At 40.6% G+C, this 25965-nt stretch overlaps 2 protein-coding genes across 4 annotated transcripts in view; one reads left to right on the top strand and one right to left on the bottom strand.

Moving 5' to 3' along the window:
* Window positions 1-55: 55 nt before the first annotated feature.
* On the top strand, window positions 56-22480 carry TFG (trafficking from ER to golgi regulator). Of its 3 annotated transcripts, none has more exons than XM_057364156.1 (8): window positions 56-181; window positions 4817-5025; window positions 9969-10052; window positions 10928-11074; window positions 12529-12696; window positions 14993-15133; window positions 19086-19175; window positions 21677-22480. In XM_057364156.1, exons 2-8 carry the CDS (start codon window positions 4842-4844, stop codon window positions 22030-22032), a joined length of 1170 nt encoding a protein of 389 aa, XP_057220139.1. In that variant the 5' UTR covers window positions 56-181; window positions 4817-4841; the 3' UTR covers window positions 22033-22480. The 3 variants fall into 3 exon arrangements, with proteins under 3 accessions (XP_057220139.1, XP_057220138.1, XP_057220140.1); XM_057364155.1 differs by having other exon boundaries at window positions 21674-22480; XM_057364157.1 differs by lacking the exon at window positions 19086-19175 and having other exon boundaries at window positions 21674-22480.
* A 706-nt stretch (window positions 22481-23186) lies between these two features.
* The window catches only part of ABI3BP (ABI family member 3 binding protein), a 135799-nt gene continuing 133020 nt past the window's right edge, over window positions 23187-25965 (bottom strand). Inside the window, exon 51 of the mRNA XM_057364125.1 lies at window positions 23187-24712. Coding sequence (XP_057220108.1) covers window positions 24597-24712 — 116 coding nt within the window. The 3' untranslated portion in view covers window positions 23187-24596. The remainder of the gene's footprint in view (window positions 24713-25965) is intronic.

The following is a 25965-nucleotide window of genomic DNA, read 5'->3' as shown; positions in this document are numbered from 1 at the left end:
CGGGGGGGGGCGGGGCTGCACGCGGCGGAGCGCGCACGCGCGGGGCTCGCGCAGGCGCGGACGCGCTCCGGGCCCTTCTCTGTGCCCTGCCACGTACGGGCGGTGGCGGCGGCGGCCGGGCCCGGATTCGCGCGGGGCTGGACGGGGAGGCTGCACCGGCGGCGCCGCGGAGCAAGCCAGAGTAAGAGAGCGGGGGCTGCTCCCGGGGGCGGCCGTGTGTGGAGGCGGCGGGAGGGAGGGAGAGAGGGAGAGAGGGAGAGAGAGAGAGAGAGGGGCGGGTTTGGGTTTGGGGTGAGCCGACCGCCCCCCTCCTCCACTCCCACATCGTTCCCCGGTGCCACGGGYGACGCGGCCCCTGGCGGAGGGGCCGGGAGACCCCTCGCGTCCCCCCGGCCTGGGCTGAAGGAGGTGAAGGCGCCCCGCGGCCTCCTGGGCCCGGGGGAGCGGGAGATGCCGAGAAATCCCGGGATCCTTCCCTCTGCACGGCCGGGTGTTCCCTGGGTCACCCACCCCCTCTCCCTTGGGATCCAGAGGAATTGCCGGCTCCTCAYTGCCAGGCAGAGAATGGTTGCGACTTCTGTCCCCGTTTGGGCCAGGCCTGCCTGTATGGGAACTGGAGAAAASCGAAAAGAGCTCTTCTGCTTTCTGTTCCCTCGCTTCACCCCCCAGCTGTGTTGGGAAAAGTCGTGGCTCTCTCGAGTGGCGTTTGAGAGGCAGTCCTGCTTTTCCGTGTTTCTGTCGACTTCACCCTGATCCTTAATCCTGTTTTGACAGGAAAAATTTAGGCAGGGGTGTCTGTCCTTCGCTTGCCTAGGCAAGGCTGTTTTTCTCTGCTGCTGTGCAAAGAGGGTAGTGAAATACAACGTGGTGATGAGATGCTGCGTTTAGAGGGGATCCTGAAGTAATTGACCGAGATTGGACAGTCCCTGACYACAGGCACCACCTATATTAGTGCATGATGTGAATAGGAAGTGAGCCAGGTGAGGAGGAAAAGTCTGTCCCTGCAAAATGCATGTAGTACACCAGGAGGGTTAGAAAGATGTCAATGTGGTTTTTATGGGAAGCAATCTTTCATCTGAAACCAGGAAACATAAATGTTTTTTGTTTGGTTATGCGCCCTCTCCTGTCCCGCCCCCTCCCCCCCATATCAGGAAAATAGACGCGCTGATTCTGTTAAAAAGCTCATTACTGTCCATTCTGTATGTGTTATCTGAAAAACTGTCTCAATGGAGTCATCCATTCAGCTGTGTCACAGTGATGGGAAAAAAGCTTGAGTGCTGTGTAATTCAATAATTTGAACATTTCATATAGTTTTCTGTAACAGTTGCAAGCAGCTGCAGTGTTTAGAATCTGTCTCTTTAAGTCTGGATACCTTCCGGCAGAATGGGGAACATCTGGACCAAAAAAAAGTGCATTTAAATATTTTCTGTTAGCTTTTCATAGTCAGTGATAGTAGGTTTTTGTGAATTGTGCTGGTAAATAAGACATTCTAGTAGCTCCTTTCCTTGCACAAAGATACAGATGATCAGTTCAAGCTGTTGAAAGGCCACAGGAGTTTCAGTTGTGTCCACCAAAATGTGTGTCTTTTAGAATTACAGATGARGTTCGGTTCTTACTGTTAACAGTTTCTGAGTAGCGTATATTGTAATGCTGAAGAAGCAAACCCAGTGCCCAGCTCTAATGTCTAAACAACATGAGGGGGTACCTAAATGAGYTCTGGTTAAACCATTCTTAGATGCATTATCTGGATCTTTGTATTTGTCCAGTGCAGTAAACTTACCTGGAGCTGTAGCAGGAGTGAAAGGGGCACTATCTTCATGCCTTACTCATTTCATGAAACATGAGTGAGGCATCAGAAAAGTAGTCTCTTCCTGTTCACCTGYTTAGGATGTCACAACAGGCTCACCCTCTCACTGTCAAGAGCAGACACAACCCTTTTTAACGGGGAGCATTTCATACCCAGGGTGAGGTGAGCAGCTGCCAGCCTTTGAGAAKCAGAGAGTGGCTTTGTGGCTTCTCTGGCCTTTTCTTGTTCTCTGCCTTCCTCTATGTTCCACTTTACTTCCAGTTGAGTTGGAAGAGGAGAGCTGCGAAGCCCAGCTTTATGTGGATAAGAGGAATCTACTTTTTCCTCTGGTTAGCAGTGAATCATCTGAAAATCAGATTACGGCTGTTTGTAATTGGCTGTGTAAGTGAGAGAGGAGTGGCAGTCGGGTACACCCATGGGGTCAGAGGGAGGAGCCAGATCCATTCCCTGTGAGACTGTTCTGGGTGCTAAATCATCTCTTGGAGCTCTGGGCATTGAGCACTTCTGGAATAAACAGGTGGGCTGCATAAACATCACATGAGCTGTCCAGCACAAAAAGCACAATCTTAAGCAATATTGAGGGCAGGCCCTCAATAAYCTTTTTAAGTGTTTTTATTTTTCTGATGCATTTCCTTCTTACCTGGTTTGRTGGCTCTTGTGGGATAGTGGCTCCTTTACTCTTGGTGGATTATCCTACTGCTGTCTAGTCTGTCTTTGAAGGCACACTGCTTAACACCACAGAGGCCTGAGCCTTGAGCTAAGAAATGGGCTTCCCAGTTTTTTTACAGTTAAATCAATCAAAGTTTATTTTCTTCAACTTAAAAACTTGGTCTTTAAGATGAAGGCCGTACGAATGAATGTTTTGAAGCCTTGAGCTAAGAGATGGGCTTCCCAGTTTTTTTACAGTTAAATCAATCAAAGTTTGTTTTCTTCAACTTAAAAACTTGGTCTTTAAGATGAAGGCCGTACGAATGAATGTTTTGAAGCTTTTGGGAAAGGTGATTGTCCTGTAAAGGAATACATTCCTGTTAGGAATTCCTACATGCCTTTAGAAAATTTAGAAACAATTATCTTCATTATTAAATTAAAAGTCTTGTTCAAGATCTGTTTTAGATGAATTCAGATGCTATAATACTCAACATCCACATTGTGGATAAAGCAAGGACTTTTTTTTAATTGAATATATTCACTAAGATGTTCTAAAGTGAAGKATTGATATGAATTGTGTCATTCTAGGGAAGTGTGACTGTAAATATGTCTCTTTTCTGATTCAGCTTACTGTTCTCTGGCACTGATAGTGCATGGTGGCTTGTCCTAACTTTGTCCTGAAATGAGGTGGGAAAAACTGTCCAATAATCCAGCATCAGTAAGATAGACAGGGTAATGATAAATGTCTGTTTTTGGGAAGGCAATGAAAGGAAACCTATGGGTCGATACTGTTTTATTTTTTAGTGCTTAGATTTAAAAAATCTTAACAACCATCCAACTTGTGCAAAACCCCATGCTTTTAAATCTAGTTTAAAGTTAATTGGACTGTGTTGATGTGCCTGCAGTCAAGACTMCTATATTGCAAAACATGAATAATGCACTAGCGAGCACTAACAATACTATAAACTTCACTGTGGCATCACAGTGCCTCAGCAGCGACGTGGCTGTGTTAATTGCAGGTCCCTTTTCCTTGCAATTAGACTGTATCCACCTACCTCGTATGTGTGATGAGAAGAGCAAGTTTTGTTCAATAATTACTTGTATCTTTTTGATCTAAACAAAGGGATTTGCCTGAAATCTTTGCCTTATATGAAGTTAATTACCAAACTCCCCAGCAATTTCATTGCAGTCTAAAGATAGCATCATACTACATCTTTTTAATGCAAAACATTGTCATTGAAACAGTAGAATTAGGTAAATACAAGTGCATCAAGGAATGTATTAAAGCCTTTAGCTGAGCATCTTGTTTCTGGTAGGAGAGAATTAATTTTCAGTGCAGTACTTTAAAAATAGATTGATTRTAGCAAAATTCATTTTTCTCATAAGGCACTGTGTTACAACATGCTGAAAGCTAAGGCAGAAATACCTGCATAGAAGKTATACAGAATTCTTCTTGCAGAAGAGAATGAACAACATACTTGCCTGCAGGTAGCTTTAGAAATCTTAATTTGGATATGAGCTGCCTACATTTTAAGATCTCCAGTAAGTGTACTTCAGGTGTAAAGATAACTGCTTCTGTAGTTGCTCCTTATTACAGAGSTCTGTCCAGAGCAGTGAAAATAGGAGGGGACATTTGACTGAGTATCTGGATCTATTGCTTGTGGCTTTTTTTCCCCCTCATTCCTCTTCTGAGTAATTTTGCTGTAATTTCAGATTTTTAAATGTAAGGCCTTCGCTTTTTGTAAATGAGAGATGCTTCATACAAAGTGGTAATTAAAAAATTTTCTGATATAAAGTGTCAAAGATATAACAGAAGTACATGCTGTGTGCTACTAGGACACAGGATAGCTTTGTTGCACTTTCTGTTGGAGCAGTTGTTCACCTCTTAAAACCAGAGTAACAGACTRTTCTGACCATGTGTTGAGCCCAAAGAGTAGCTAATGTGTGGTCTATCGAGATGCTTTTAAAAGTCTGAAATCTTGGTTAAAATATCTCAGTCAAAATTTTTAAAAATTAAAAAATTGCGTAYCTTCTTTTCTGGGGAGGAACCCCCAGTGAGTTCTGATCTTCCATGTGATAAAACCAATGTTTAGCTCTGCTTATTTGTTGAAGAAATAATACATGATTCAGCTTGATCCCCTTAGTAAAGCCACCTTGCAGCCTGTAATCTATGGGATATTTTGTTCTGGTCAGTCTTTTCTTAAATGAAAAAGAAGCCACTTGTTCTTTTATCATAATTGGGGGGCATGTAAAAGTAATCAAATAAGGTGATAATGTAAAGTTTCAGAATTTTCATCAGATAGATTCAAATAACTAACAGTTCAGTTTTCTGAAATGTTTTTAATGTTTTTCTGCTAACAGGTCTGCAGGCGATAAAGAATCCATCATGAATGGGCAGTTGGACTTAAGTGGGAAGCTGATCATTAAAGCTCAGCTTGGGGAAGATATTAGGAGAATCCCTATTCATAATGAAGATATCACCTATGATGAATTGGTGCTAATGATGCAAMGAGTTTTTAGAGGAAAACTTCTGAGCAATGATGAAGTCACGATAAAATATAAAGATGAAGGTAAGTTTTAATAACTGCTGTTGAGGTTTAATTAACTATTGTTGCTCTGTTATGATTTTATCAATGGATAGAAACTTTGAAATTCACCTTTCAGAATTGTCCAATTTCATGGGCAAGTGCAAGTGATTTCTTGTGAAATCTTTTCAATCAGACAAGCTATATCTCTTGTTGTGCTCTCTTAACAGCATTTTTTCAATTTTTTCTCTCTGAAAGTGCATTTTTTGTTGTTGCAAGAAGTTGATTGCAGGTTTCTCTTCTGTTCACTCAATTAACCTTTTTTTTTTGAGTTTTCAGTGTGTTTGAAGATKAAAAGAAAAATAAACATTTATGACCAAACAGAAGCTCTTATAAGACTGAACACTTGATTTATGTAGTAGTAATTCTTCATTATGTTTACCTCTATCAGTAAAGATTAGAAAAAAGTTTTGACTTGGAGTATGTATTATAAATTATCTTTCCTCTATGTGACCGTTTGAATCTGTTGGACATTGCTTGTTCCAAAGACATTATCAACCATTAGTGTTAAAACAAACATAACCTTAAGAAAGGTTTTCCACAGAATGAAGAGAGCCCTATTTGAGATAGAAACAGAAAGTTCTCTTGTTGTGATTGGAGGGTTTTTTCCTCTTTGAATGTCAGTGTGGGGCATGGATAAATTACTTACTTAATCTGGGACAGAGGGATGGTGTTCATAAAATGAAACTCGGAATGAAGTGATAAAATTTAAAGTCTGTGAAGAAGACAGACTATCACAGAAGACTGTGATAATTATGCTGTTGCGAAGTAGTGCTACGTTACCGAAGCATTCAGGTTCATTTTTCATAATAGCAGGGAAATTTTATTGCTACCTGTGGTACCTAAAATGTCAAATAACTTGTTCATATATCTAAGCAATAAAATTTCACTTTGAATGACCCTGAGACAATTTTTTCAGGTTCATGAACTTTTTGGGATACTGCTTATCAAAATTGATATGCAGGGTAGGTCTAATACTTTGGGTCTTCATCTCTAGTGGGATGGAGCTTAGTAGCTTTTTCATTTTTCCTCTTAGCACTTTTTTTTTTGTTTTTTGTTCTTCCCAGAATGAGAAGGGTGAAAGGAGGTTGTATGCTTTTTTGTTTGGTTAAAGCTTCTAGTTGCTTTSGTTTTTTTGCATTCTTACCCATGTTTTGAGTATAGTCCTCTCGAGTTTTTAGTGTAGACTACTATCTCTGTTTTATTCAAAATAAGATAATGGTGGATGATGGAGACAGTAGTTACAGTTGCATGCTTTGGTTGTCTTTCATAGTCTAGAGCCTTCCTGCTTTTAGTTTTGGCTTTCTTCATCTTAGAATTGTATTGGATTTGTGTGATCAGGTTTTGGGAGTGGGGGGGCTGCAGGGAAGGCCAAAGCCAGGCAGCTCCAGGATGGACGTGCTGCTGGCCAAGGCTGAATCAATCAGAAATGCTGGTAATGCCTCTGTGGCAACATATTTAAAAAGGAAAAAAAAGTTATGGCACAGATGTAATTGCAGCCAGAGAWGAGAGAAGCAGGAATATGTGAGAGGAACAACTCTGCATATATGAAGGTCAGTGGTGAAGGAAGAGAAGGAGGTGCTCCAGGCACCAGAACAAATGCTGCTGCAGCCCATGGTACAGACCATGGTCAGGCAGGATGTGCCCCCACAGCCCATGGAGTTCCGTGGGCATGCAGATCCACCTGCAGCCCCTGGAGGAGGCTGCACTGGAGCAGGTGGATGCCTGAGAGGAGGCTGTAACCCTGTGAGAGGCCTGTGCTGGAGCAGACTCCAGGCAGAGACCTGCAGACCCATGGAGAAAGGAGCCCATGCTCAGGCAGGTTTCCTGGTAGGGCATGTAACCCTGTGCAGGACCCATGCTGACTGTTTGGACTGCACCCAATGGTAAAGTGGTCTATGTTGGAGCAGTTCCTGAAGAACTGTTGCTGATGGGRTGCCCTCACACTGGAGAAGTTCTTGGAGGACTCTGCCTGGGAGGGACCCCATGGTGGAGCAGGGAAAGGACTCTTYTCCTGAACAGTGGCAGGACATTGTAGAGAGGGAAATCTGTGTCCTATGTAAAAATGAGAAAAATAAGTTCTTCAAATAACAAGATTAGTAGAAAAAATAAGGGAACGTCTGTTTTATTGTCCAACAGAAGATAATTAACATTATGTAATTCTATTTATGTCATGGTAACAGAAATTCAGCTTCATTGGCATTCCTTTAAGATGAAAAGGTTTTTTTGCTAAATCTAATTTACTTAAATTGTCAGACTTCTCTATGGCTTGATGTATACCTTATTAATCCTAGCATATACTCAACTTGGCTGGTAACTTGATGGCTCTCAATAGGAATCATAGAACTGACTACGCATCTAACAAGATTCTGCACTTAGTGCTTCTCCACCTTTTTTTCTTGCTAACATTTAAAATAGAAAATTTATTCTTTACTCTTAATACCTTCAACCTAAAGGTTAAAATAAGTGAGGGTGAGTAAAATGAAATAATCCCAATTCTTTTGGATGRCATTAATCCATGTAAGCCATGTGCACTGCTGTGCATTTTCATTTCACTGTGCTGGATAGACTGTTTAGAACATGCATCTTTGTTCAGGCAGTGAATCAGTGTTGACCAGTGTGACAGAAGACCATCAAAGGATGGTTTGCCAATGTTGTGGATTACCAAGAAAAACAATTAGAAGGGCTGTATGTTAAGAAATGAATGAATTTTGGTATCAGCATTTAGGAAAGGTTACTGAAAAGCTGAAGAAAGTGTTTGAGGGAACACACACCGCATCCCACTCCCCTTTACTGTCAAATTAAAAAATCTGTTTAGCATTGATAAAGTTTGGGGTCTGATTGTCTAAGTTCTGTTATGGATCATAATAGCAAAGAGAGACATTATGATCGTCTTCTTCCTTGGTGAGTCTGGATATCTGTGCTCACTATTAATGTCTGCATTCCAGGACAAAAAGACTTGAAAGAGCTGCAGAGGGTCCAGCAGGGTGGGATGAGGACAGGGAGGGGCTTTGTGCAGGCAGCCTTCTGGGACTGAGCTTGTTCACTGTTCTGCTGAGGGGCTTGAGGGCAGAATTCAGAGCAGCCTCCAGCTGAGAGAGAGTTGAAATGTGAACCTTTTGCAGTAGACTGGCTAGCAGCAGCCAGAAATTGCAGTTTAAAAGGTTGAGTGTGTGTTTTGGCCAGGAGGGCAGTGTGCCACTGGAGCAGGCTGCCTGGTGAGGTTTGGAGCCCTCCTTTCTGGAGACTTTCCAGTCTCTACTGAAAGAATCCATGACTGATACTGCTATAAACAGATGCCTTTTGAGATTGTGAAAGTGAAAACAGGAYGTAGAAAAATTCTTTGGAGAATATTATTTTATATGCCATCACTTTAGTAGTATTTGTACTMTTAATTTTGTTAGAAAGCACCTTCTTTGAAGACTGGCAGGCCTTGTGAGGTCTTATTGATAGTACTGTGCCTAAGAAAACCTTCCATTGCAGAGGTGTTACTTGTAGCCAAGTATGACAAAATTAGAGCATGTACTTCTTTAAATTTTGAACTGTTTTTGACTTGATATAATGTATTTTGTGGCTATTCACACTAAAGCATTAATTTATTTGAAAATTTTGACCTCATACAATACTGAGTTTTTAGGCAGTAATCTGTAATGGAAAACATGTTCCTGTGTCTGTCCACAGAATACCCTTGTCTACAGTGTTTTGCAGAGGAATGTAGGCAGCCTGGAATTGGCTTTGTTCCAAGCTRTGTCTCATTTGTCTAAAAACTTTTGCTTTTCAAGGTGAAACTTCACTAGGTGGTGTTTCATCTCAGTTCCCATCATCAAAYCACTCTGGCAGGAAGTGTTCCTGCTATCCCTTGTGCCAGTACACGTTTTCCTGATAATGTGCTCCCACTCTTGCCTTTGCACTGCTTAGCTTGGGTTCATTTAAGCTRTTAATAACTTGTTCAATGTTAAATACCAGAAAATCTGTCCTGTCAAAGACAATAGTCTTGTTTTAGTGGGATTTTGTTGAGTAAACAAAGATAGTAATGKAACTTTTCTTGACTCAACTTAAAAATCGTGAGAGACCAGACTTAATGGGARCTCGGTATCTCTTTGGAAGATTAATACAATTAAAGGTGATCAGTGCTTTGTTCATAGCCCTTTGTTTCTTAAGAGTAAATGATTCCATCCAATTCTAGTATAGTTCCTGTGACTGATGGCAATGTGCAAACTCATTAGGATCTTCTGACATGTGACATGGAAGAAATCCATGCCTAAGAGTTGTGACTTCATGTCAAATTCTTGTTTGAGGGAGAAGTTTTCTTCTGTCTACTTTGGCATGTTCATGTCTTCATACTCGAGTGTTAAACCTGATAAGTATCTTTACTAATCACTTCTACACATGAACTTTGTTTTTCAGCAAAGGAGTGGTAGTAGTGTTGCAACTCATGTGCTCTGAATATCACCTGAGGAAGTGTTGTAGACATTTGAAATTTTCCCTTGTCAGCATCTGTGTTTYGGTTTTTAAAAACTGAKTTGGGTTTGGCTTGTGCCATTTATCTGACTTGTGTCTGTTCATGAGCAGCACAGTTCTGGAAACACTTGGCAGAGGCATTTCACTTTGAACTGGTAGCATCATTCTTTCTGCTGTTGGATTTGGTGAACTCTTAGCTCTAATATTTCATCCTGTATATGAACATAAAAGAATGATGAGCTGTATGGAAGATCAACAGGCGAATATCAGAACACTCCTTTTTGGAGGTAGTTGTGCTTCTATCTTATCTTCTGTGCATGATTTCTCTACATACTGATTCTTGCACTAAAATAATAAGCATTTTTTTCTAGTGACCTCACAATCAAATAGGGTAAGTTTTTGTCCTAATGTGAAGTTCAGTAATCGTAGGCTTTGGCTTTAATGTAACTTTTTCTCATTCTTTTCAGATGGAGATCTTATAACAATTTTTGATAGCTCAGATCTGTCCTTTGCAATTCAATGCAGTAGAATACTTAAGCTAACATTGTTTGGTAAGTATAGAAGACTATTTTTCTCTTTCTTTTAAATAATATTTATTAAAATTCAGGCAGTGRGCTTCACTGGACAGTACAATAAACTTCAAATTTGTCACCTCAAAAGGTGAAGAAAATGCAGTCAGTAAGTTAAAACTAGTTATTTCATTCATTAATATATTAAATCTGTTTTCTTTTGATGTTTTTCATGAGACATGGAAACTGAAAYGACTGCTTTTTATAAGATTGTGCGAAGTATTTGGCATATGTATATATACATGTGATCAGTGGTTCTTTTCTTCCTTACTGCTCTTTTCCATGTTATCTTAGACTCTAGCTTTTGTCAGGTTTTCTTCACAGGTGCATGAAAATTTGAAGCTGATGATTATCTCATTACCAGTGTTACTGGTATACTGCTCCAAACTAGTGTTAGTTGCTTGAAGCTGAATAGATCTTAACATTTATCCTTTGGCCTTTGTATGAAAGTTCATTCAAGTTACTGTAGATAACTTAGCACACAGTTCCAAGGAATAGCACCTGCCTTGAGCTTGGACACTGATCTTATTAACGAATTGCAGCAGTGTTGTGTGTGCTGCATTAGTTCTGAAGGRGCAGCTTTCCAGAACCACTCCATCATTCAGGGTATATTCAGGGAAATGAGTAAACAGTGCAGAAACTGTGGGCTTTGTTTTGGTATTGTAGCTTCTRCTGAACTAAGATTATATTAAAGGAGCAGTAAGCTCCACACAGAGTTCCATCTGTGTGGACTAAACTTTGTCACTTTAAACTCCACAAAGGAGGATGATGCTCTATGCAACTGCAAGTTGGGATTTTTTTGTCACCTCAAATGGATGTTACTACAGTCTTAAGTTTATCTAATTTCTGTTTTGCAGTGAATGGACAACCAAGACCCCTAGAATCTAACCAGGTGAAGTACCTGCGCCGAGAGCTGATAGAACTTCGCAATAAAGTCAATCGTTTACTGGACTGTTTAGAACCACCAGCGGAACCAGGGCTTTCCACTAATCTGCCTGAGAGTGGTAGGCAGCCTGGCAATGGTTTGCTTTGATTTGCAGAGTGGTGTGCTGTTTAACAAAGTGAAACATAGATAATTTTTAATGGTTGCTTGATGGCCCAGAACTTAATTTTTAATGCTTCAGTTACTTCAGAGACAAAATTTTTGTTCAAGGTATCTGGAGTAAAGCACTGAACTAACTTGGGAGTGAAACTTCAGAATCCAAGGTTTTGTTGCAGTATATGAAAACACTGTAACTAATACTTGTGAACCCAGCAATGTCTTGAGGGAGCTTTTAGCAATMATAGTTTGTGCTGAACAGTTCTTGCTCGCAGTTGAGTAGTCCCTCTGCTTACTTTGGGCTAGCTCTGGTGCTTATCTTGTGTTGCAAGCAAGTTTGATTCACTAAAACAGAAAGAAGTGAATTCAGCAAAAATTATATCCACTTTTTTTGCCAGGTTAGGAAATTGAATCCACACATTTTGAGCTCAGACCAGCATCAGAGCTGTCTCAGGGTAAGCAGCACAAGGGTGCARATTAGGGGTGGGAAAGGATTTTTCGGGGAGGGCAAAATGGGAAAGAAAGTCTTATTCTCACAGTTTTGAGGTATTGATCTCCTAGCTTAGGGCAGTTTTACTGCAAACGTATCTCTGTGTGCTTAACTACAGATTTTTGGTTAAGCTGGACACAGAAAATAATGACACAATGTGCAGTGCTCTGAGTAAAGAGGTGAACCAAGAATATCAGCCAGCCTTTTAGGAAATGTTGCTTTTGTATTTTACACTTTGAAACGTTACTTTTTTTTTTTTTTTTCCTTAAAAAAATCCCAGCCTTTTTCCTACAGTACATGCAATTACTAATTTCAGTAATACCTTGTGTTCTGGTTACAAACTGTTTGGAAGGAGGTTAGAGTGATGATCTAAGAGTGTAAACAAAACTAGCCAGTCTGTATCTATCTGTACTTTTTTGTTTTTAAMAGAAAATGTAGCACTATTAGGTAAGGCATTTCTGAACAATTTAATTGCATGTATAGTTGCAAAGATATGAGCTCACCTATCAGCCTAGGAAAAATTAGTGGAGAAAGGTAGAGTACAAACCAGAAACTGCAGTTGATAAAACACTGTAATAAGTTGGAACTTATGCTATATATATTCCTAATTTTGAATTGTTTGTGGGCAATTCATTTGTTTGAAGCAGAAGCTTTGTGCCTTTGAATTTCGGAACATGTGATATATGATACTGATACTCCTTAGTGTTAGTGTGTCTTTAAGTAACTGAAAGAAACGTAAGATTTGTGATCCATCACAGTTTCAGATACATCCATTGTTCTTCACTGTTATCCTAACTTAACCATTTCAAGAGTTAAAACATTTATAAAACCCCCACGATTCTGCAATATTAAGGTTGCTGTAGTACAATGTGTGTGTGTGCTGGTGTTTCAGTTCTGGAGAGCTGGTAACTGGGCATTTTGCTTTGTAGATGCTGTAGATGGTAGGGATGAAAAGCCTGCTGCTGCTGACGCTAATGTTAAGCCATCCACCCAAGTTATAGCAGCGAGCATGTCTGCATTCGATCCRCTAAAGAACCAGGAGGAAATCAGCAAGAATGTCATGTCAGCCTTTGGCTTGACAGATGATCAGGTGTCAGGTAAGGATGTGGCTGATGAAAAGGAAAAGCTAAACCTGTTCACCCAATGACTCCAGTTTTGATTTGTAACAATGTGTATTTTCGTTGTATTAAGCTGTGTTTTGTGTTCATTATTTCTTCATAGAATTCTAAGGTGGTGTATCTGTGTGCTAACTTTCGTATACAAAATGTTGAACTGTTGTTGTTGATTTTAGCGTTGTGTTTTAGCTTGGAGTATGAAATGGCTTAATTTTAAAAAAATTTGAATTACTTAAAGCTATTGTGTGGACTAACTTAATTGATATCTGCCAGTGATAGAAGAACCCATTGCTCTGCTTTAGGGTTTGATCTTGCAGGACCTGCTCTTGGCTTGTGCCTCTGCTGTTTGGGTCAGTCAGAATGTGTTGTCAGAATGACCCCACACTTTCTCTCTTTCATTGTAGGAGTAAATAGAGTCAACTTTTTTACTGTTAACAGAAGGAAGTAACATACTTGACTGAATTATATTTATTTTAAAGAGCTAGAGGACTCTTGGCCCTAGTAGTAGAATGCTAAGCACATGGAAACTGATTATAATAAACTGAATGCTGTGAACCTGAGACAGGATAACTGAAGCTAGAAAAGCAATGTAGAATCTGATAAGGAGTGTGATGCAGAATATAGGGAAGTGATTTTGCACAGAATCTCTGTGAGCCTGGCAAGGTTTAATGAGRCATTGAAACATGAAAATGAAACTGCTGTTAGCTAGCAGGATTTGCTATGTACTCTCAACTTCACAGCAAATGAGTTTTATATGATGCATGGAGCAACGATACAGATGAGCAAACCAGTAGCAACTGGAGCTCATTTCTCCAGTACAGCTGCCATGGCAAAAGTGTGGRGTGAAAGGAATAGATCTGCACTGTGAGATTGTGACTGTGCAGGATCCAAAGTTGTACCCACAGACAGTGGTTGACTTGAGACCGAGGTACTGGTCTGTGGACGAGGGCTATTGTGTGATCTCTTCCTCCATGGCACATGTTACGTATTGCCACACCATGACACTTTATTTCAGAAAGCAGAAAAAAGTTTGATAGTATTTAAAAATTTGCAGTGGGCTGTAAGCAATAGCAAGTGAAGTGCAGCTGGCAGAAAATTTGAGCTAATTTTGGAAGGAGTGGTTTTGTAAGTGTAAGTTAATGCTTTGATTACAGCATCAGTGATACTTCAATATTTGTGTCTCCATAATTCTTCTGAGAGAGTGAACTGACTTGACCATTCTTTGAATGTGAAAGAACTCCACAAMCAACCATTTAAACAGGGTATAAGAAGTCTCATTTCTAAAGCTGTAAATCTTGCAGTTATGTATATAAATGCAAATCAAGAAGCAGGCAGATTTAATTGATTTTTTTCCCCCAATAAGGTTAATGTGAAAACACAATTAGGGGCTTGCTGGATGCATATTTATATTGTGTAAATATAAATTCTTAAAATTGCAAATGAATTGGCTGTGGTTCTAGTACTTGTGCTAAACTTTAAGTGTATTTGAAAGTACTGTCTCAGTGTTCATACAGTTGGAAAAATCTGGATTTAAGCACCAGTGTTTCTAACAAAATATTTTGCATTTGGTCGTAGTTTATTAGTCCACATATGTGTTTCAGAGCTTTTTACTAAGATAGAGAAAATCTGAATTCCCTGTTTGGACGCTGTCTTTGGGTGCCAGATGGCATATTTTCAGAATTAGCAAAGCAGACAATTGCTAATTCTTCAGACTGAAGCCTGCCATATCCTTTCTGGAAGTGTGATTTGAACTCCTCTTTGGAGGTTTTCTGTTCACATGCCATTTGACTATTAATAGAAAACAGTGGACTGGCCCATGTGGTTCACAGTAAGACACTACACTAATCCATTTGGATTACGTTTGTGTCAGATGAGAGGAAATAGGTACATAAGTGCATGAGAAGAAATAGGTACATAAGTGCATGTTGTGTCCAAACCAGTCTTCAGTGTGTGTGTGTGCAAGGTTAACACTTGAAGCTGTTGAAAAAATATGCTGCCATGAAGGGTTTTATCTCACAAATGAATCAGGTTCCTCAAAAGGATGAAATCTRAGTGACCTAGAGGCAGGTGGAAAATTCCTCCCCACAAATATTTGCAAGTGAAAGTTTAAATATTCAAATATACAGTTAGTTTTAGCTTGGGGTATGACACACAGATGTAAATCTGAAGTGKAAAAAATGTTAAAAATATTGCAAAAATAGATTGGTCTTATATTAGAATTTTTTTTTTCAAACTCTCTGTTCATTTCACGTACTGCTTTTTGTTCKTGCTCCTCCAGGACCACCCAGTGCCCCTGCAGAAGAGCGATCAGGAACGCCGGACAGTGTTGCTTCTTCCTCCTCTGCAGCCCATCCCCCTGGGGTTCAGGCACAGCAGCCACCCTACCCCAGCACGCAGCCACAGACGGGYCAGGTGGAAGGTAAGCAGCGTGCTTTTCTACTGTTCAGGATGTGAAGGATGSTGTCTGCTTGTGCCTTCAATTAGCAGACCTGAAGTGAATACCAGCCTGCAAATCGGTGTGTGCCCCTCGGCAGAGCAGCTTTTGTCCTGACTGCCCGTGCTGTTCGACAGAGAAACAGCAGGTGGAGCAATGGCTCTGTTTGAAGGGGCGGATGGTGTAACATGAGACACTTTTCATGGTACTGTTTCCTGCTTGCATCTGTGCTTGTATCGTGCTCTGTGTGCTGTGTCAAGCTTTCACTCAACTAACAGTTTGTGTACTTGTCTACTACGTTTTAAAACTGTTGTTTACTCATCRTTTCTTTCCAACAGACTGGAGCCATTATTTCATTGCTTCCTTTTTCTGTATGGTTCTGTGCTAGTCAAGTTAAACCTTGTAGATCTCTTAAATGCATGGTAGTTTCTGTAWAACTCCTCAGAGCTCAGCTGGCTCTCCTTTATTATTTAAGGTCTTAACTCTGGTATTCAGATTTTTTTGCACTATGCCCATTAACATGGTATTTGACGTCTCAAAATTAACCTGTTCTGAGGTTTCCTACATTTGGGCRTAATTTTTTCTGTTGCTATTTTCTCAGTGCACTGAGCCTTCAAGCCTGYACACTTCTGGATTAAACTGTGAAGTAACCTGCTTTGCTACTTCTTCCTCCGTATGAAGAATAATATAAAGTTTTTTTCTGTGTTGGTGTAGGCACAAGTGAGAGCCGTGTGCACATCTTTACTGATGTAATGCTCAGACACGTGTGTGAGTGTGGTCACAGTATCTGTAGTCACTTGGATTGTCTTTTCTGAAGGGAATAAGTAATATTTTGATCAAGGAGAGTATTTGAGCAGCTGGTAGTTATGTATGATATTTAAAGGGTATGAATACTGTTGGTTGCAGTGGAGCTTATGAGACACTTCTTTTGCTGYTTTCAGCCTTTTTTTGCTTGTTAGTCAAGTTTTATAACAAGAGACATCTTTGTAGCTTAAGGGTAGAGTGGTTTGGCATTTATGTATAGAAGTTACTTTTGGGAAAAAAGGGCTTCAGATTCTTCTGTTGGCAGCCAGAAAATTTATGTTAACCAGAAAACCATATTCCCAGCCACTGAACTTTAATTTTATGAGTTTTTTTACTTTAGTTTAATACAGTAAGCAAGAAGTTTTAAKTGTTGCTGTTAAGCTGGAACTGAAACAAAGTGAAACACTTAGAAGGACTAGCAACACTAGCTTGGAATCCTGTATRGCTGCTAACACCAGGGAAGGGGGAAAGTATTTGTGTCAGTAAAACTCATCCTAGTCATCCTAGTTATCTAGGCTTATGTATCAGAGTAGGTGCAGTGATTTTTCTAAACTTGGATSAAAGAAAGTGTTGTGCAACAATACYAATTATAAAGGCTTTGGTCTGTAATTTATGTAGTTTTTATTATTGCTACTGCAGTATTTTAAGTATTGATTATATTTTCTTCACTCTGTGGTGCAGTTTTTGGGAAAAGATCAGAAGTAAYTTTTGTCTTTGTTCATTAGAAATAYAATRCACAGCATAAGCARTCCTCTGAGTATGCATATGGTAAACAGCAGTCTCTTACCAAAGCCGGGGAATGTCGGTGCTGTTATCACCTTCATTCCAAAGTGTTCAAAGACTTTGCTTGAAACATAGTTTTCCAGACTTCACTGATGTTTGATAGCACTTCAGTCCAGTGGTAATTTGGGGGCTTGTTCTGTCACCACAGATCTGTAGCCCAGCCAGAACTTCAGATAGGTTTTGATCGTGTGGTTTTCAACAGTATGGACTCACATAAATGTCACTGCTGGTGAAGAGCARGTCCTTGTTAGAAAGTAGTTTTGAAACTAGTTTGAAATTATTAGTTCACRTCTTAAAAAACCCAAAACACCTCATCTCTGCTTCCCCCATGCACTTTGCCAGCATTTTGAAGGTATAAGTAAAGTGGTGATGCCAGTCATGTCAGTCATTCTGCTCTATTAGGGATTATTTTTTAATGGCATTCTCTGTCAATAAATGATGCTGTGATGATTATAATTGGTTATTAGGTTGTTGTTACGTGTGAATACCAAGTCACCTCACTTCTGTGTGCTGATGCTTCTGAAGGGCTTGCCTCTGCCGAGAAGTTTTCAGCATTTGCTAATTTGAATTAAATCAGTCCAACAAAGATGTTTTGGTACAGTGCTGTGTCTAGTGGCATGTGCTTCTCTACACTAAATTTAGTTCTAAACACACACAAGAGCCAATTATGTGCAGATGTGGATGCTTTTTTAGTCTTTGCTGGAATATGTGTCAAATATCAGTCCCATAAGAACTTAATTATCTTCTAGGGTAAAGAATGTTATTATATGTAAATAGTYTTCATTCTGAATCAGACTAAAAGTCTCTTTCAGTGCACAGGAACAATGGTAAATGCTGRCAGATCATTCACAGCTATAAGCACTGCTAAGTGCAAAAACAGACACCAATGCTATGGCTCATCTAGTTTTCAGAATAAAAATCCAGGGAGAGAGGAAACTTTGTGTTTGAGGTCCCATAGGATCCCTGCCTGTATTCATAGCTGTAAATTAAGAGTGTTTTCTTGAAGGGCGCTGGAACACCTCACTGTTCCTCACTAACATTTCAGCCCTGGAGAAGACTGCAAGCTTTCTCAGAAACCTTTGGTAAAATTCCATGCTGTTTCTTTGCTATCCCTTTACCTGGGGTTTCCAGCAGGTGCCAGTGTGGTCTCTGKGTTTGCCTGTAGGGAATCATCCCAAGACAGGCAGCCTGCTGGTTATTCTCACAAAACTTCCCCATGTCAAATGAGTTTATGAAAGAGAAAACACACTTTCTATATGTCTAATTCCTAATTATCAAGCTAACAAGCTTAAATWCTCTTCAAGCCTTGTAGCACTCTGWTCATSCCACAATAATCRSACAGCAAATAATAYTTTAAATGACTGCATCAGTATAAAGTCTTCTAAACACCTTARTGTGAATGTGAATTACCRTTCATTTCAGCTGCAAATAAKGCAGATAAAAGAAGAAATAAGGAGTTACTTTWAATCARTGTGGACAGGGGTCTGTCTGGGAGAACTTGGAGCAGAGTGGAGTTGCTTTTGTCTCGGTGCAGCTCCAAAGATAGAGTTTACAGTCTATTTATACAGTCGCCTGGTCTTTGCAGAATGAATAATAGTACAGTAACACTTCATAATAGTAAAGTTTCCATGTCTGCTGCAGTTCAGCTAAGCTTAAGTTTTGGCAGATAATTGGTTTTGTTCTTTGACCATGACTTACTAGATTGAAAAACAGCAGAGCATAAAGCCTCAACAAGACCCATATGTTGTCTAAACAAATATTCCACCTCTTCTGGCCAAGAATTGAAAACAGTGAATGCAGGAAAAATAATCATTGACTTGGACTACTCAAGCTTAAGAATGTATGGTTTTATTTTAACTTTGGGTGTATACCCCTGGGTCTCTTAAGAAATCTTGGCAATTCTAAGAGATGGATGACTTATCTGGAAAATGTGGTCAGCATAAATAATGTACCACTCTGCTTACAGTACTTGGTTGTAGAAATGGTCTTAAAAACTTAATCTAAACAGACAATCTGAAGACATGTTTAACTTTTGAAGTACTTTAATTTACAGTGTAAGTTCTGGAGCAGTTATGAAGATGTTTAAAGATTCCTGGTCTGTTACCCGCCAGAGYAGTGCTAACTAAGGTGCATAGCTTCTGGCAGCCGCTGAAAATGTGCAAAAGTAAGCCTCACATACCAATTAGAACTCTTTAGACAAACATTATTTAGTTAGAACAACACGTTYCAGAAACGAAAATCTGTACTTTGATGTCATTGAGTTTGTTTCTGTGATGTTGAACTGTCAGGATATTGTTCCTGTAATCCCCCAGGGTACTGGGCTTCAATGAAATGCGTTTTTAATCCCTAGGTCAGATGTATCAGCAGTACCAGCAGCCTGGTTACCCTGCTCAGCAGCCGCAGGCTCAGCCCCAGCAGCAGTACGGCGTGCAGTACCCAGGTAAGCAGCTCTGCAGCAGCAGCTCAGCTCTAGGACCTCTCCTGCAGTGTCCAACCCTGTCAGCTTCAGTTCCTGACCCTGTGGGGGAGCTCAGGCTGTTGAGCTGCCCAGGTGCCTCTGTTCCTTATGGGAACTGGCACAATTCAGAAATTGCCAGGAAGAGAACACTGTAGCTGTCATTAATACGTAGTCAAAGCTCCAGAGGGTCCTACTTGATTGTGACCAAAGGCACACTTCATTGGTAATCAGCAGAATGCCTTGTTGAGAAAGACAGGCAAAATGAATCACCTGAAGGATGTGCAGCCTTCAGGATTATCTCCTACAGTCACGGGATTCTAGCAAGTGACTAAATATCGGAATTTAGCTTCCTTAAATATTGAAGATGTCTAAAGATGGCCCCTATTTCTTGCATCTAGAATGATCTCCAYGTACAAATACATGGTGTAAACATGAATTTGCTGAGTGTAGTTGCCGTTCAGTAAATGCTTAGCTATTACAAATACTGTCAATCCCAGAGAAACTTTCAAGGGATAGTTTTTTTTAGTTGTTGAGTTTGCTGCTACCAGTACTTTGCAAGTTTGCTGATACCAGTACTTTGCAAGTAAAAGTGCCAGTAGATTTTAACAGAAGAATATTTTAGTGCACTAAAATAGGTTTATATGCAGTATGTCCAGTGAAATATGAAAAGCTGGCTTTTGTGTATACCCAAAATAAATGTGACCTCAGAACTTTCASTTGCTTCTTTTAGAAGCAGATGGCATCTAGAAATGCATACTATATGCTAGGAATTATAATCCAGACGAGGTTTAGGGATCAATGTGTAAGAGTAGATTCTGTAACAAATTGCATTTTGCTTAATACTTTTAGAAAATGATACAAAGCATTTATCATTCCTTGTTTTAAAAAGTCATCCTTAAACTAAACAAAAGTCTCCATTAAGTGACTCAGAGGCAGTGTGACCTTTTCTTGGTGTGCAGTGGGAGTGCATCAGTTTTTATATAGAGGAGATTTGCAGAGCTCACAAAGAAATTCCATGTTTAGCCTCAGTAGGAACCCTAGATTACTTGGACTAAAGGTTTGTGCCTCAGACCTTGTTCCTGTGCACTGTGTGAGAGCGAGTTGGTTTGAGTGTCTAAATGCTATCTTGTTCTCTGCAGATTTCTCTCYCCCACATTTGTAATTARAATAGTGACAGGTGTGCTGAGGCCTGATTTCAGAGGTAACAAGCCTGTTGGAAGTAGAAGGGTCTGCCTGACTCTTTAGGCTTAAAAACTGCGTGGGGAAACAAAGGAACTCTTATCTGCTTTCTAGACATATCTTACCATCATCTAATYCATTCTTTTACTGATGTTCCTGTGAAAACTGTAGTGCAATGTAAGTTTTGCATTCCAATCAACGTCATTGTCAAGTATGAATGAAGTGCCACAAAAAACTTACTGGGGCACCTCTGTTTCTCATAACTTAGTTCACAATTAACCTAATCTTCAGAAACASGGATTTTTTTGAGGACCTATTGACAGCAGCCTTTGAAGATGTTGAGTCATAGGGTTTTTTTGTGTTGCTTTTGTTACCATGAGTATTCTCTGTTCAAACCCATGTCTCCCCAAGAGCAGGATCCCCTCCCACTCTTGTAGACCTCCTAGGCAACAGTGGCTATGTATACATGATAGTAAAAATGCACCCTTCAGAGGTTTGTCTCATGAGTAAATTTTGATCCCAGTTTCAAGGTGAGTTTACTCCAGCGCATTCTTATCCTTACTCTTTTTCTTTAGGGCTGTGCACTTCTAATAATTTGTGTGTCTGGTGTTTAATGCTGACAGGATTCCAGTCACTGGAGAGGTTTCATTGCAAGTAGCTGCAGGTGTGTTTCATGATGGATAAAAGTAGCTATTTCTTCATAAAAGGACTTTGTTCCAYTTTAAAATTTTTGAGAAGAGAAATTCCCTTTGGAAGCTGGTTTTATACAGAAAAATCAAATTTGGGGCATGTAAATAGAAGYTCGGTGCTAAAGTATCTTGTTCTACACAACCTTTGCATATTTGATGCTAAAGAACTGAAAACACCTATGATTTAACCAAAGGTGTGACGTATTAAGCCCTGAGRGTATTTTCATGACAGTTTAATTTGGAGGTTTTATTTGGGAAAAGAGTTGAATTTCGCTTCATTTGCCAATGAAGACTTTATTTTTCACGTGCTATTAAGGAAAGGACTACTTACTGGTCTTCTTTTTCTTTATTATTTCTTGTCAGTCACAGGGAAACTGTTTGATAGTAACTGTTGTCAGTGTGCTGTGCTGCCACGGTGTGCACCAAAACCCTGGCTATGCGCTTATGTGAAAGGCAGGAAAACTYGCAGTTCACGCTTGGTTTGCCTTTTCTGTGCTTCCTGCATTGTTTTGCGTTTGTCACTGTGCACATTAAAGACACAAGGTCTTTCTTTCTTCAGGCACCCACGGTTGTTTAGTGTCTCTCACCCACCCTTGCTCTCTGCCTTTCCAGCAGGCTACAGCCAGCAGCAGCCCCCGTCGCAGCAAGCCCAGCAGTTCCCGGCCTACAGCCAGGCAGCCCCGGCCCCGGCCGGCGCCTTCCCGGGGCAAGCGCAGCAGCTGCCGGGGCAGCAGCCACCGCAGTACCCGGCGGGCAGCTTCCCCCCGCAGCCCTACACCACGCAGGCCTCCCAGCCCGCCGCCTACAGCGGCTCCCAGGCGGCGACGGGCACYTTCCAGCTGCGGCCCGGCTACACCCCGCCGCCCGGCAGCACCATGACCCCCCCGCCCAGCGGGCCCAACCCCTACGCCCGCAGCCGCCCGCCCTTCGGGCCCCAGGGCTACACCCAGCCCGGGCCCGGCTACCGCTAAGGACCTGCCCCTGAACACCGTGACTGACATGTGCGATTCCATCCCGACAGACTCCAGGATTTTTAATTGAGATTCCAAAACTGTAATGAGGCAAAACTATAGCTGTTAATTAAATTCTGCTGGGGGGAGGGAAATGACCAAATCTTTCCTGCTTTAAATTGTATTCGCTTCCTAGTTTTAATTTGGGGCTGGGTGGTTTTTGGAAAACACTACTTAAATGTCTGTAAGGTGATTGACATTCTAGCTTGCCTTGTCTGAAGGATATGAAGATACTAGTTGGAAGTTTAGCCCACGTATCAGGCTTGTTTTTACTAATACCATGTTGTACTAAATTAGATTCATTCTGGAGGTCAAACTAGATATGATGTATTATAAATTGTAATGTTCACATGGAAAAAACTAATAAAAACCCTGAATCTATTAAATGGCTGATCTTGTTTTTGGAAGTTAGATAATAACTGAACAAGACAACTGTGCAAAGACCAGTGTGCATGCTGGGTGTAAAGTCTGAGGATCTGAGTGGCAAAGAGCAGCGGTGCTGGGGTTTGTAGGAGAGGTGGAGTTCTGGGTGTGCAAATGGAGAARTGCTGTGACTGTGGAGAGCTTTCACAGAGATTTCACAGCAGGATGTGGTTTTGTGCTGTCTGCTGTCATTAATTGTCAAGTGACCCTTTTACCAAATGGTTAGGAGCCAATCCATAAAATCATAAAGCCTTTTATCAATTTTGCTTTAACAAGGTGTGGGGGAGAATTCATTTATTACTTGAAAATTTAAACCAAATGTGTATCTTTAAAAAAGAACTCCTAAAAACCCCCAACTTTCCACAGGTTTATTGCCCCCCAGAAGAACTTRGGAGTGCAATCCTAGGAACCCAATTTTGAGCCAAGAAAAAGCAGATCAAGGGCTATAATGAATTCAATAGACCGTATTACAGCAGAGAGCAAAATATTCTCCCAGTTAATATTTTCCATTTTGCAGATTCTAGGAATTTGTAAAACAAAGGAGGGAATAAAAAATGAACTGGAGCAAGCTGCTTGAACTCTCCTAAAGACAGATTAGGAAGAGTGAAAATATTCCTACCTTCAGCATCCTTAAATAGTGCTGTGCCCCCAGCTGCCCAGTAAACTGTGGCTGTACCTTCCTTCTCCCATTTTTGGTCTCCTCAGACCTACCACATCCCATGTTCATCACACCGTTTAACAGGGGCTTGTTTCCAGCAATCAGTTTGTTCTGAATAACARCATTTATTACAGAAACTAAACCTTGTTTTCATGTAAAACACTTGAAAAAAACCCACTTGATTAAAAAATACTTTATTAGGAGTACAGTGTACCTGCAATGTACTTTATAAGGTATTTTCTATGAATGACTACTATATATATCTGGGTGTTTCTGTTCGTATTTCTTCAATACATTAGTAAGGTACTGAATAACACCTTTAAAAAAACCTACATCTCTTTATTTAGTTCCTAAATGTTCAAGCAGCACAACAAGTAGCTTTGGGAAAGGTTTTATTAAAAATAACTGTAAAGCAGTTTTAAAGTTCAGTTATCACTATTTCCCCTTTGTCCCCAATGAAAAATGTTTTAAACCAGAATTTTTCTTTTAAATAAAATAAAACTGATCTTGCTATTAGAACTAGCTTATTCTTTTTCCTCTTTCATTTGTCTTTCTAAGTCCCCTTTTATGGTAYGTACATTTGGCTTTTGAACCAGTAAGTTCTCTGAAAACTACATTTTCATGAAAAACCTTAGCTGTGGAGGCCAGCTTAAGTTTTTTCATTCCATGTACATATGTACCTGTCCACTACAATTAGAGAACACCAAACCACCCTGCCAGCCACTGCCAGGCTCACAGGCAGTGGCTCTGACTTCATAGTGACAGGGTGAACATGGCTTTGACTGGTGCTGAAGCAATGGAAAACAAACATGGAAGAAAACCCCACAGACTCAATCATTTAAAGCTGCACATACAGCAACCTACCTCAGCATTTTGGCAGGAGCATAAACTGTTTGTACGTGTAAGGAGAAAGTGCTTCAAGTTTACTGGCTGCAGGATATTAAAAATGATAGGATTTTTTCTATAATTTATGACTGGGAGACGTTACAGATGGATTAGGATGCGTAGCTTATGGCACTTGYGTTACAGGACCAGTGAATATTTAAAAACCAATGCACATTGCATTCCATGACCAACTCTGGCATATCTGTGCCTTAAACATTTATTACAACATCGTGATAAATAATATACACACTGTATCTTTTAAAATACCATATAAACCATACCTCAAGAATAGGGAGCCAGCTTCCCTATACATTATCCTACAACATGTCCCTAGCCTGTGTTTTTTTTTTTAAATTCTAAAAACAAATCTGTAACACTGGATAACTACAGTAAGCAGCCTACACTATTAGACAATTAATGCGGTATTGGCATTAGACTTGTATAAGCCTGGCATGTCAGAAAACACTGAAGTGCCAGGGACACTGTGAGCGTTGCCTTCTTGTTGCCTTCTCAGGCAGGGGTGGCACGGGCTGAGCCTTCGCACTGACTTCACGTGGCGTTACCACTTGCCAGGTATCGATGTGCCACACTCGTACCAGCGCACGTAGTTGATCTGAGTCTCCCCGCCTATYTTCCCAAATTTGACAGGTTCCTGACGAACTGCCCTGAAAAATCCTGGAATAGAAAACAGAGTTTTGTTTGCAGGAAGCCCTCAGGATGGTACCACGCTTTGTACAATTCACTTAGTGGCTGAAATAGTCACCAAGCCTTAACCCCCTGCCACAAAGCAGGGCTGTTTGCTGCCCCTACATCCATTAGCACTCTGAAATTTGCCCACCCAACTCAAATAAAAACAGAAGTGGGATGGTGGCACAGTGGTGAAGCCTGTCTCCCCTTGGGATCCCAGCACCTGCCYGTGGATGGTGCTGGCTGGGCACAGCATGTGCCCTCTCTGTGCCTGCCCCTGGCCATGCTGGGGTCTCAGAACAAGAGGCTGCTCTGTGGTGTGAAGTCACAGTGACAAATCGTTCCCACCGGACAGCCCTGACACTGCAGTGGACCTGAATGAATCTCGGTCACTGGGGATAATTCACTCCATCTCCCCATCCTTAAATGAAGAATCGTTCTCCTGCTTTCACTCTTGTTTTTGACAACACACTTGCTTCCCATTCGAACAATTAACATTAAGTCACAAAAGTGAGGGAGTGGGGCTCCATCCAACCTGCCAAAAGAAATGTATGTGTGGCAGGAACAGGCATGTGTTTACACAAGCATGTGGACACACACACACAATGCTGTTCTGCATCAGCTTTGATTCCCTCACAGCGCTTCGGGTAAAATATGTGTAGTTAATTCATAAATCAACCTGTTCTGCAGCCAGAACAATTGGTCTGTTTTTTCGTCTGTTGTACTTACTAGAAATAGAAGCTGCTGAAAAGGTGAGGTCTTATTTGCTGGTTTTGTTGTTTGTTTTGGCCTAAAAATGAGTGTAGCACATAATTTCACTCAAATCCCGTTGCTGAAATCAAATTGGTTTTAAGTGTTTTTTAAACTGGGATAGCAAGGTTGTTAGTAAAAGATTTTTTAAAAATGTGAATCYGGTACAATGAGAAGTTTGCTGTCCTGGCGATGTCAAATTGGATTCCAACAATCTCTTACACAAAATATCTTTTCGAGTTGGCAACACTGACTGGGAAGGGAAAAGCAAAAACCTCTTTAGAGGGAACTTACAAAACACATAAACAARCACCCTTCAAATTGTTCACTTATTTTGATTTTTGGAAAAACTTGTGAAAGACTTGGGAACTTCACATTCATTACCCACACCTACCTCGACGCCTTTCTGGACTTGTGTGGGGTGTTTTGTAAATGAAGCACACAAAGGTTTGGTCAACATGCTGATATTGTACTGAAAACTGTTTTGCTGT

Source organism: Malurus melanocephalus, unplaced genomic scaffold, assembly GCF_030028575.1.
Source record: "Malurus melanocephalus ecotype Western Australia unplaced genomic scaffold, MMel_1.1 scaffold_36, whole genome shotgun sequence".
Taxonomy (NCBI): Eukaryota; Metazoa; Chordata; class Aves; order Passeriformes; family Maluridae; genus Malurus; species Malurus melanocephalus.
The sequence above is the reverse complement of the archived record's forward strand: the minus strand, read 5'-3'. Positions and strand labels throughout refer to the sequence as shown.